At 61.7% G+C, this 11989-nt stretch overlaps 1 protein-coding gene across 1 annotated transcript; it reads left to right on the top strand.

Moving 5' to 3' along the window:
* The first annotated feature begins 389 nt into the window (after positions 1–389).
* LOC311530541 (antigen-presenting glycoprotein CD1d-like) lies at positions 390–6079 on the top strand. Its single transcript, XM_084647271.1, has 6 exons — positions 390–534; positions 766–1044; positions 2403–2684; positions 3016–3312; positions 4543–4642; positions 4720–6079. Exons 1-6 carry the CDS (start codon positions 411–413, stop codon positions 4757–4759), a joined length of 1122 nt encoding a protein of 373 aa, XP_084503397.1. The 5' UTR covers positions 390–410; the 3' UTR covers positions 4760–6079.
* The last annotated feature ends 5910 nt before the right edge of the window (positions 6080–11989 follow it).

Raw genomic sequence — 11989 nt, 5'->3', positions numbered from 1 at the left:
GGGGCGGGGGGCAGCAGGGGGCTCTCCCCTGGCAATCAGGGCTGGCCCCATTGCCCCAGGGCGGTACTGGGGGGCCGTGCTGCAGGCAGCGGGGCAGGGGGCAGCAGGGGGCTCTGCCCGGGCAAACAGGGCTGGCCCCATTGCCCCAGGGCGGCGCTAAGGGCTGGGCTGGGAGCAGTGGTACCCCAGGCTGGAGGAGATGGAGGGGGCGTCACACACACGCACTGACCCGGGCACAGGGTCTGGTTCTGATCTTGCGGCCGGGGATCCCCCTCCCGCGCTGCCTCCGCTCCCCGACTCCCTCTGCCCTGATTGGCTCGGGGCTGGCAGCTGCGGGGACGGAGCTGAGCAGAGACAGACAAAGAGAGAAGTTGGCAAAGAGGCGTGTGCCCTGGGTAGGAACCTACAGCATGTGGGCGACTCTGGGCCCCTTGTCCCGCTGCCCTGCCACCTGCCACAGTCTGGGTCCCGCTTCCCCTGCCAGGATGCTGCTCCCTCTGCTGCTCCTCCCCTGGGCATGGGGGGCCCGGGCTGGTAAGTGGGGACCCCCCTCCCTGCCCTTTTTTCCTACTGGGGTGGATGTGGATGGTGTAATACTAAAACCAGGGTGGGGCAGCACCACGCTGGCCTAGTGACCGTTGCTGTGGGTGAAGGATGGGGGAGGCGGGTTAGAGGTCTGCAGGGAGATCCTGGAGCCTGGGAGACTCATTAATCTCTCTCCCCATCCACTTTGTTCTCCACTTCTTTCCTGATGCCTCCCCCCAGCCTCCCCTTCTCTCCCCTCAGCACCTCTCACCCTCCGGCTGCTCCAGATCAATGTCTTCCACAACGCCAGCTCCGCGGACATGGAGGGGATGGCCCTGCTGGGCGACCTGGAGACCCACTCCATGGACTGCAGCACCTGCCAGATCCGCTTCCGGCAGCCCTGGGCCCAGCAGGGCCTGAAACCGAAGCAGTGGCAGGACCTGGAGCTGCTGCTCCATCGCTACCTGTCAGACTTCATCCGTCTGGTGAACAAAGTGGTTAAGGATCAAAGAGAGGGCTGTGAGTATGGAGCGGTCTGAGGGCGTCCCTCCCACTACCCGCCAGAGAGCTGAGAACTGACACACTCACCACAGCAACTGAGTGTATCCTGGCAGGGTGGATGGAGGGCAAAACAGTCAGTCCCTGGCCCTTAGGCTGACTGAAGCCAACATTCCCTAGAAGGGAAACGCCCCGTGTCCCATTCTCCACCCCACTGAGCCAGTCCCCCAGCTCTGGGGCCAGATTGTAGCCTGCGCACCCTAGAGGGGAAAGGCCCCGTGTCCCAGCCCCTGACCCGGCTCGTGGCCACGTGTCCTACCGAAGGCCTTTGTGGAAGGAGCGTGTCGGCTGCTCACGGTGCCACCTGTCCTCCCTGAACGTTGAAAACTGACACCTTTGCGAACCACGAAACACCCAGCCCACGAGCAGGAAATGCAGAGCTAAGATAGTGCCTCCCCCCACAACCCGCGCTGCCCCGGGGCATGGGACAGACCCAGCTCCCTCTGCTCAGCTGCTCAGCCCAGGGTCTGTGCTGGAGCACTAAGGTCCCCCGGGGAGACTTTCTCTCAGGAACCCCTTAACCACCTGCCCCCAAATGAGCACCACAAAGTCCCCCCGGCACCTTGCTGGGGCAGAGCTAGGTGCGTTTCACGACAGCGGGAGAGCCGGCCTGCCCTCACAGCTCACAGGCACAGGACCCTCTCGGTGACAGGGCGCGGACGGCTCCTCCCGGGGCTCGGAGGTTGCTGCCTCTCCCGCTGAGCGAGTGTCTGACGCGGGGGGTCGCCCTGAGGTGCTGCTGAGGAAACAGTCGCTCGCAGAGGGGTGACCTCTCTGTGGGCGCAGGTGCTTACCGCTCCACACGCAGAACCACGGCCCGGGGACTTGGGTAACGTTGCGTTGGGAAGCCAAACCTGTCCTTGCTACCGGTGCAGAGCCCCGCTCCGGGGAGCCCAGGGATGTACGTTTATCGAGGCTCAGGGCCACAGTTTTCCTCTGAGCAACACAAATAACTTCCAAAAAAGCTCTAGATTTGAAAAGCAGGTCACTTGGGCGGGGGTCTGTATCTCCCCCACCCCGTGACCAAGGGACCCCAGATGCCTCAGGCCCTGATGTCTCACAGCGATTCTCAACCCGATCTGTCTGTACACGTGGACCTTAGAGCACTTTGAAAAATCAGTTTTAAACAGAAACTGCAAGGTGCCCTGAACTCCAGCCAGGGCCGCCCCACCATCCTGCCGCCATCGTGTGGCCAAACGTCTTCATATCACTTGACATTATGTCGTAACCCTGCCCCCCCCCCCCGATCTGTCTATTTCTGCCCCCTGACGGTGACCTCCGGACGCCTGTCCTCATCCCACCTGCCCTTCCTGTTCCAGACCCCTTCGTTACCCAGGTCTTCTTCAGCTGCGAGCTGCACCCCAACGGCACCTTGAGGAGAGTCTGTGATGCTGCGGTGGACGGCGAGGACTTCATCAGCTTCGACATGGACACAGGCAAATGGGTCACTCGGCAGGGGGACAAGCTGGGGATCTACGTCGAGTATCTTGTCAACCAGGATAAGAGCCTGTCCACCCTGTTCCCGTTTCTTGAGAGAACAATGTGTGTCTATGGGCTCAATACCTTTGCCCAGTATGGGAAAGAGTCTCTGGAGAGGCAAGGTGAGGCTGGTCACCACTCCCTGCTCACTGAGAGGCAGTCACCTCTGGGGGCTGTTTATCCAGGGACCCCTGGCCTGGTGTACAAATGCAGCTGTAGCTGGGGTGGAGCACCGTAGCCATTTCATAGCCGCACTGCACAGCCGTTTAGGACAGGAAGTGAAGGGGGATTCCCTCACCACTGGTAACTGCAGGGGACAGAATTGGGGCCTGGCCAGGACAGCGGAGCCAACGCCTGAGCCCGGGGGATGGAGCTGGGTTTGGCTAGTAAGTCCCTGAGGCTCAGACTGAATCGTCCCCTCTCCCCCGCCCCGTCTCTCTCCCCCTATCTCAGAGCGGCCAGTCGCCGTGGTGTTTGCCCGAGTGCCTTCCCCAGCCGGGACCCCCGCGCCGTTACTGCTGGTTTGCCGGGTCACCGGTTTCTACCCTCGGCCCATCCGCGTGGCCTGGCTGCAGGACGGGGAGGAGGTGGGGCCGGGCAGGCGGCTGAGCTCCAGCGGGATCCTGCCCAACGCGGACCTGACCTACCAGCTGCGCAGCTCCCTGGCCATGGAGCCGGGCGACGGGCACAGCTACGCCTGCCGGGTGGAGCACAGCAGCCTGGGGGGCCAGAGCCTGCTGATCCCCTGGGGTAGGTGCACGTCTCCAGGGGGGTGCGGTCGTGGTCTCTGGGGGCTTTTCCTGCACGTCCTGAGTGGGACAGGGTGGTTCCAGGCAACGGGACTGGGATGGAGGGAGGCAGAGGGGTGAGTGAGGGTTGTGGGGATGGACCAGGGGGAGCAGGATGGAGGAGCTGAGGGGGACGGGACAGGACTGGGATGGAGGGAGGCAGAGGGGTGAGTGAGGGTTGTGGGGATGGACCAGGGGGAGCAGGATGGAGGAGCTGAGGGGGACGGGACAGGACTGGGATGGAGGGAGGCAGAGGGGTGAGTGAGGGTTGTGGGGATGGACCAGGGGGAGCAGGATGGAGGAGCTGAGGGGGACGGGACAGGACTGGGATGGAGGGAGGCAGAGGGGTGAGTGAGGGTTGTGGGGATGGACCAGGGGGAGCAGGATGGAGGAGCTGAGGGGGACGGGACAGGACTGGGATGGAGGGAGGCAGAGGGGTGAGTGAGGGTTGTGGGGATGGACCAGGGGGAGCAGGATGGAGGAGCTGAGGGGGACGGGACAGGACTGGGATGGAGGGAGGCAGAGGGGTGAGTGAGGGTTGTGGGGATGGACCAGGGGGAGCAGGATGGAGGAGCTGAGGGGGACGGGACAGGACTGGGATGGAGGGAGGCAGAGGGGTGAGTGAGGGTTGTGGGGATGGACCAGGGGGAGCAGGATGGAGGAGCTGAGGGGGACGGGACAGGACTGGGATGGAGGGAGGCAGAGGGGTGAGTGAGGGTTGTGGGGATGGACCAGGGAGAGCAGGATGGAGGAGCTGAGGGGGACGGGGCAGGACTGGGATGGAGGGAGCAGGGTGAGGGCGGAGGGGAGCACGAATGGGGTGGGCGGAGAGATCTGTGTGGAGCCAGGAGGGGCAGGGCTGGGGAGGGCTTGGGATGGTTGGGGAGAGAGTCAGGGGTCTGGAGGGGGTCGGACAGAGGGGAGAAGGACTGGAGCAGAGGGAGGCTGAGGGGGTGGGACTGTGGGGGGAGCAGGTGGGACTGCAGGGGAGGCTGAGGGAACAGGGTCCATATTCCTGTGTCCATTCCCAGTGGGTCAGGTGTGGGGGCAGCAGAGGGGACTGCGGGGGAGGCTGAGGTCAGGGGGGCTGAGGGCAGTGGGTCGGGTGGCTGGGGGGGACTGCGGGAGAGGCGGAGGGACCCGGGCCCATACTCCTGTCCCCGTTCCCAGCATGGCACCCCCTGTTTTACAGGGCACAGCAGGGGCTGGGGCCCCGGCCTGGCCGTGGGCATCACCCTGGGGGCTCTGGCCGTAGCCGCCGTGGCCGTGGTGCTGTGGAGGAGCAGACGCAGGTGAGTCCTCTCCCTCTCGGGGGTGGGGGTGGGACCGTTACACCCCCTAACCCATCCCCTCTGCTCTCTCCTTCCAGGGGCTACCAGGACGTTGGACCAGGGGAGTCCAGGGCCTGAGGGCGGCACCGGCCCAGGTGTGGGCATTGGCCCCTCTCCTGGGGACATGGACCTTGGGGCTGGATCCGTGCCCAGCTCCAGAGCTGAGGGCCCCGAGGGCTGATCTGGTTTGGCGTGCTGAGGGATCGGGGCCCGGGCTCTGGGGTTGGGATTTTCCTTCCTCTGTCATGTTCAGGGCACGTTGGACATTTGGGAGCTGTCACAGAACGGGAATTTTCTGAAACATTTTGGGTAACTGCTGTGTGTGCCACCGTTAGCCCTACGTGCTGCATGGTTAACTAGGCGGCAGGGAAGGTGGTTTACTCTGCAGAGACCAGGGACCCGGGTGTGACAGACGCCAGCTGTGGGGCCTGTTAGTTGGCCGCACCATAGCGCAGACAGCCCTTGGTTAGCACAGAGAGCAGAGTCGCAGCCTGGTCAGCCACAAGCCCACAGTCCTTTGACTCCTCCTTCGTCCCAGCTCAGGAGAGAGCCCCAGCTTCCAGCCCCCGCCCCCCCCCCACAACCTGGCCCCTCCTCAGCCCTTTGTTCCCCCACTGGGCACACCCAGATGGCAGGGCAGCGCTCCCTTTGGGTGCACAAGTCTCTCTCAGCGTCCTTGCAGTAGTAGGATTTTATGGTTGTACTTTGTATAATTTAGAATGAAGGATAAAGAAGAATAATGTAGCATGTATTAAATGTATTGATGTAGGATTTCACCATATCCTGCCAGCCACCCTTTCTGAAAGCAGGAAGGAATGGCCCAGTGGCCCATTGGTAGAGATGCATCGGCCAGAATCTTGTGTCTGAAGCTGATTTCAAGGCAGTGACAGACCTTTCGGGTCACCACTTCATTGTCGGTTTAGCATTTTGAAAGAAGTAACAGAATGGAATGATTGTTTTCTCCTGCATTGCAACTTGATGCTCCTGTTCAAATGCTCCGTGTAAATCAATCCTGTTTTGTGTGTGAATGAGGAATGTGTGTGTTAGAAGATAAGTGGATAAAGGACGAGATAAAGGATGAGAAAAACAATTTAAGAAAACAAGCACTCGTCAAACAACAACTGATTACAGCATGACTGTGCAGAACTCCTTGGTCCCAATGAAGGAAGATCACTATCTAACAGGCTGCCTTGCCATGAGACTTTGGGTTCGTCCTGCCAAGACTTTCCGGGAGCATCGTGTCATGACCGATGGAACCCGGCTCCTCCCTACCCATAATCAACCTAGCTGGCCACTAGATTGATCCGGACTCTGGACTGGTAACTGGCAGGACAGCGTGTGTGTGATTGAATGCATATGCTAATTGTTGTATCTCTAATAAACGAGGCGTATTGCCTTTTCCCCTGAAAAAGATCCCCTGTGCTTCTTATAAGCAAAACATCCCACCCAGGGAGCTCACAGCATGAAGCAGGGTGCTGAGGGCTCCAAGGTTCGGTTCCAGGAGGTGGTGAAGTCACGTCACTTGCCCTAGTCAGAGAGTGAGACACTAAGTGGGTCTGGCGCCCTGAAGGGGCCCTCCCAGGGACTGTGGGTCCTCCCAGAGCACGGGACCTGTGGATCTGTGACAGGGCACCATGGGATCGCTGGGATCCAGGAGCCGCATGGAGCCGGCACTGGCCTGTGCCACTCAATAAACCCTTCAGGGAGGGACTGCCCAGTGGGCCCCACCGGGGGCTGTAGGAGCCAGGGCCTGGGTGTAGGGGTCAAACACGGCTACATACACCAAGGCGGTGGGTGCGGGTGGGACATGGGAACCAGGAGGGTCCTGGCAGGGTGTCCAGGCTGAGCTGGGGTGCCCGAGAAGCAAGCGGGCTCCCCATGGGTCATAGGCCCAGCTACCCACAGGGAGCCCTGACAACACTACGGCCCGCGGGGTGCCGGGGGAGGCCGCTCCAGGTCGCTGGCGGGGCTGGGCTTAGAGCTCCTGGGGGCAGGGCCCCTCCAGAGCTGGGTGTGAGGGACCCGGGCTCTGGGGGTAGGTTCTGTGTTTTTGTTCTGCGTCTGGGCAGCACCGAGCCCAAGGGGGTCCTGGGCACGACCGTCTCCTCGACCCTGCGGTAATATAGCAATAATAATAGTCCTGGCTGGGGAGGGGAAGTGGATTCGAGCCGGGGAGGGGGGGCGGAGAGTTAGTCAGGACTCCTGGGTTCTATCAGCCCAGGGAGGGGGGTCTAGTGAGTTAGAGCAGGGGGCTGGGAGCCAGGACTCCCGGGTTCTATCCCAGCTCTGGGAGGAGAGTGGGGGCTAGTGGGTTAGAGCGGGGTGGGGCTGCATTGACTAGTCTGTTACCAGGTAGAACAGCAGCCCAGAGCCACACTGAGAGAAGATGGACAATTTCCTGGCCACACACCTGCCGCTTCGGGCATGGCTACACAGCAGGATCTAGAGGGGTGCAGTCCGCCAGCAGCCCCGTGTGGGGCAAGGAATTGGAAGCAGGGCCATTACCCTCCTAGGGGTGCCAGCTCCGATCTGCTGTTAGTGAGCTGGGGGATGGAGTGGGAATTTTCTGTAATATTTTGTATTAATACTGTGAGTGCCTCAGTTTCCCCTCTATGCTGCATTGTTGCTAGGTGGGAGGAAAATGGCTGTTTATTCTTTGCAGAGGCCCAATGGCCCGCATAGACTTTCTGCCTCTCAGCAAGGGAGCTGCGCCCCATTCCCCGGCCAAGAGCATGGCCTGAGGAGGGGCCAGGTGGGGGGTGAGCTCACCCGGGAACTAGAGATAAAGAGGGGACAGGGGACAAAGAGGCCCAGAGCGGGAGCCAAGGGGTCCACACAGCTTGGCTGGGGCTGGGAGACCCCCCAAAGGAACTCTGCTGTACCCCAGTTCTCTGTGCTGACCTGAGGGCTTCCTATGCTGTGTGCTAGTCACCTAATAAACCCGCCTGCTTTGATAAGGCTGCCTGAGTCCCTGCACATGCTGGGGGGGCCATCGCCCCCTTTGGGGTACACATCTCTCGGAGGTGTCCAGCCCAGGAGGACTCGCTGAAGGACGCTCACAGTGTGAGGCCGGGGTGCTCACAGCTCCGAGGTTTGACCCAAGGGGGCAGGGAAGCCACGTGGCTCCCCCTGATGGCAAAGTGGGACCCGGGGGGTCGAGGGGGGGTCTGACAATCCAAACGGGTCCCCCAGACCCAGGTCCAAGCCTGGGCCAAGGCACCAAACCTAGGGAGCTGTCCCAGAGGGGTCCAGAGAGGAGACAACCCAGGAGCTCAGGGGCTGGCGTCTGAGCCTGGATCCCAGGGTTCAATTCCTGGCTCTGCCAGTGACTTCATGTGTGACCCTGGGCCAGTCCCTGAATTCTCTGGGCCTCCCTCCCCACCTGGGCCATGGAGACACTGGCTTGTCCTGAGGAGGGGGGTGGGGAGGCGCAAATGCAGCAGAGGGGGGAGGGGCTCAGAGACTGGGAGGCCTGAAAAGCCCCTTATGGAAGTTGATGGTGGGACCATCTGGGAGGCTGAGCTGTGCCTGACCCATGGAGACTGAGCCCCCCGCTCTGGTGGGGTGCCTGGGGGTCAAGGCTCAGGCCCATGGAAGTGGGAGCTCAGATCTTTTCCCTGAGACGCCAGCCCTGAACCTTTCACTGAGATTAAATTTACAGAGACAAAGCCGAGTGATCCTGCCCCCCGCCCGCCCCAGCAGCGAGGGGTTTGGGGCAGAAGGCCAAGCAGATGGCGCAGCCCAGACACTTTGCTGTGTGTCCTGTTATGGGGCGGCTGGCCCCGCTCTCCAGCGTCATCTCAGCTGTTCTGGGGCAGGCGCCGGGCGAGTCCTGCAGCCCGACCCCAGAGCGTACGAGGGAGAAGTATGGAACCGAGCCCTGCCGGGCCCGGCTCTGCCCGGCGACGGGTGACGCTGCCCAGCCCCGATGCTGCCTGGCCCCTGGGTGCCCATCCCCAGAGCGATGGGCGTAGTCCCGGGGCTGGTGCTCGGAGCTGCCACCTCCACATGGCAGGAAGTCGCCAGAGGCCCCCTGAAAAGTCACTAGATGTCGCTATTTAAGCATTCAAAACGGCATCAAAAACGTCGCTAAACAAAATGTCCACAGAATTCAGCCGAGCATTAGCCGAGTGTCTGTGCCTGGGCCGGAGGACACCCTGCTGCCGAACAAGAAACCACCGCAACGCTGGGCACCCCCTGCGAGGGGTGTATTCCCTCGCCCCTGTTTCCCCGCAGCGAATCTCAGGCAGAAGCAAAGGTCCCTTTGCAGCTCACTGCTCTGGATGTTTGCTACCAGGCCAGCAGTCATTGGAGTGGTCTAGAAACGCGCAGATCCCATCTGATCCCTTCCCTCCCTCCAAGCCTCCTTCCCCCCCAGACAGCCGAACCCCGGGCAGACAACACGCGCGCACCGGCCGACGGAGAGAATCGACGTCACGTTCAGAGACCGCCGAGCCAGCGCTCGCAGCAAAGCCCCTGGCGATCGCAGGCACGGTTTGGGGGGGTTGCTGGCTGGGAGCTGAGCCCTAGGACTTAGGGGAGGCGTGACCCGCCAGTGGGATTTGATCAGCACGAAGAATAACCATTTTTATGGCTGGAGAGCCCAAACTGCCCCCTTGGGCGGCGCGGAGCGATTTCCACAGGAGCCCTTTCTCAAGGCAACATCTGCTCCGGGGGAGGCAGGTTCACCCTGCCTGGGACAGCTCATCCCCTTGGCTGGGGCCAAGGGAATCTGGGCCACGCCGCCAGGGAGCAGAGCCCCGAAGGGAGGGCTGGAGGGGCAGCCAAATGCCAGGTTAAGAAATAGGGGGGACCCCAGCCCTGCCCCGTGTAACCAGGACAGCCAGAAACCCTTTGCCAGCCCCCTACCAGGGGAGAGACGCCCATGGAGCCTGTCAATGATAACAAAATACAGTCAGCTGCCCAGACGATCCGGCCAGAAAGGGAGTGCCCGGCATGGGAGTGTCCTCAGCCCGGGCAGGGGGAGCGCAGAAGCTAGTCACGGGGGCAGGCCCAGCAGAGACCCGGGACTCACCCAACTAGACAAGCCGGCTTCCCGCTCCCTTGGAGGGGGATTTTGATCAGGAAACATTTCAGTGGCCAAAGGCTCACAGATCTGTTGACAAAGGGCTTTTCCTGCCTCACCCTCGCCCAGGGAGCGGCGCCTGCCCTGCTCATCAGTGCTTTTCACGAAGCAGAAGATCCTAACTTGTCCCCCTACGGGCACTTGTGTCCTCCCCTCTTCCAGCCTCCCCTCGCCATTAGCTCTGGCTTTCCACCCCCCTCCCCACCCCAAGGAATTGTGGCTGAGCCCCACTTCCTTTGGCCCCCAGGAGCGGGAGTCACACCGAGCCCCGGCCGGCCAGCCCCAGAAGCCCGGGAATGGGTTTCCTTCCGAGGCCATGCCCGAGGGAGATGCAGTGACAGTGACTCGGTGTCCCACAGAGCCATGGACTTCATGACCACCACTGAGCTGCTCGGGAGTGATGTAGTGACCGGACAACTTGGCGACGCCTGCCTCTCACTATCCCTGTAATTGGCAGGGAAAGTCGCGAGATCTGTCCCGGGTCACTTGGACACCTCATTCCTCCCGAGAGAAACCCAAAAGCCACGAAATCTAGTGACAAAATCGTGAAGTTGGCAACGGGGTTTACAGAAGAGCCCAACACCCGAGGACGAATTTGGGGGAGATTCTCTCTGGAAAAGCAACATCTCCTCCGGGGCCAAGTGGGGGAAACCAAGCAGGGGGCTCCCCCTGCACAGCGAGGTCCCCCTGCCCCCAGAGCAGCCACACACCACATAGGGTCCCAAACACCAGTCAGCGATTTTCATCCACAACCAACCGGGGATGGTCATTGCATGTCACTGTTATCGTGAGACCAGCGTGAGGCAGCCCAGCACTGAGGAGCAACCCTACAATAACAACCCAGCCTGCCACAGCCCAGTGCTCCTCAGCGACCCTACAATAACATCTGTCACGGAGTCCCTGGGCGATGCTCTGGAACGGCTCCCCATGAAGCCAGTCAGGACTCTGGGGCAGTCGCCTTCCTGTGAGCAGCCTGTCTTCAGGACACACAGCTCACCCGGCTTCCACCTTCCTGGGTCTGACCTCGGAGCATTCAGCATCCTCTGCCCCTCCGTGCGCTTCCCACAGCAAGTCCATCCAGGCGGGGTCCTGGGGAAGCCAGAGGGTCCTGCCCGCCAACTCCGCAGTCAGACGGGACTCTCAGCCAGCCAGTAAAACAGAAGGTTTATTAGACGACAGGAACATGGTCTAACACAGAGCTTGTAGGTGCAGAGAACAGGACCCCTCAGCTGGGTCCATTTTGGGGGGCAGTGAGCCAGACAACCATGTCTGCCCTTCACTCCATGTCCCAGCCAGCCCCAAACTGAAACTCCCTCCAGCCCCCACTCCTCTGGGCTTTGTTCCTTTCCCGGGCCAGGAGGGCACCTGATTCCTCTGTTCTCCAGCCCTTTAGCTCTCACCTGGGGGGAGGAAGGGCCCAGGCCATCAGTTGCCAGGAAACAGGGTGTCGGCCATTCTCTGTGTCCAGACCCCTGCACACACCTGCCCTCTAGGGCTCTGCAATGATCATACACCCTTACCCCACCACCTAGATACTTAAGAACTGCCTAGGGGAAACTGAGGCACCCCCACACTATTCAGAGGAAACATTAAGAACAGTCCCACTTCGTCACAACATCCCAGCCTGTCCACCGCCCAGCGCTCCCCAGCGACCCTACAATAACACCCAGCCAGTCCACCGCCCAGCACTGTGGGAGGAGAATGAGGGGGCGGGGCCACAGCAAGGGAGGGGCTCATGAGCGGGAGGGGCTAACAGGAAAGAGGGCCAGGAGAAGGAGGAGCTATTAGGAGAGGGAGGGGCCACTGGGATAGTGGGGGAGGGGCAGCTTGCGTGGGGGGGCTCTGCCCTCCCCTTCACTCTATCTTGTCCCCCACCCCCGGGTCCTTTCCTCCATCTGGTCCAGCCCATCTGGCCCCCTGTGGGGTGACGGGGATGGACTCCCTCTCCCCCCCCCTCAAATCTTCCCTCCCAGGTTCGGGGTGCAAGGGCTGAGGCTGCTGCTGTGGGCGGGGGGGGCCCTCAGCGGGGTGAGGAGCAGGATGTTGGCCTAGAATTTTAGGTCCCCCCACAAATTTGAGCCCTGGGTACCTGCCTAGTTTGGCTGAGGGTGAATTTGGCTCTGAGCTGGGAGTGCTTTCCCCTGGGAGCCAGGGCTGGCCCCATTGCCCCAGGGCGGTACTGGGGGGCGGGGCTGCAGGCAGCGGGGCAGGGGGCAGAAGGG

Source organism: Lepidochelys olivacea (genome assembly GCF_965140295.1).
Source record: "Lepidochelys olivacea isolate rLepOli2 genome assembly, chromosome: 14".
NCBI lineage: Eukaryota > Metazoa > Chordata > Testudines > Cheloniidae > Lepidochelys > Lepidochelys olivacea.
Note: the sequence above shows the minus strand (reverse complement) of the source record. Positions and strands in the feature narration are given on the sequence as shown.

Bases quoted from the DNA above. Each gene is read 5' to 3' on its own strand.
- LOC311530541 (XM_084647271.1), top strand. From the start codon at position 411: ATGTGGGCGACTCTGGGCCCCTTGTCCCGCTGCCCTGCCACCTGCCAC. The intron at 2,685-3,015 runs GTGAGGCTGGTC...CCCCTATCTCAG, and splicing joins AGAGTCTCTGGAGAGGCAAG to AGCGGCCAGTCGCCGTGGTG. The intron at 3,313-4,542 runs GTAGGTGCACGT...CCTGTTTTACAG, and splicing joins GAGCCTGCTGATCCCCTGGG to GGCACAGCAGGGGCTGGGGC.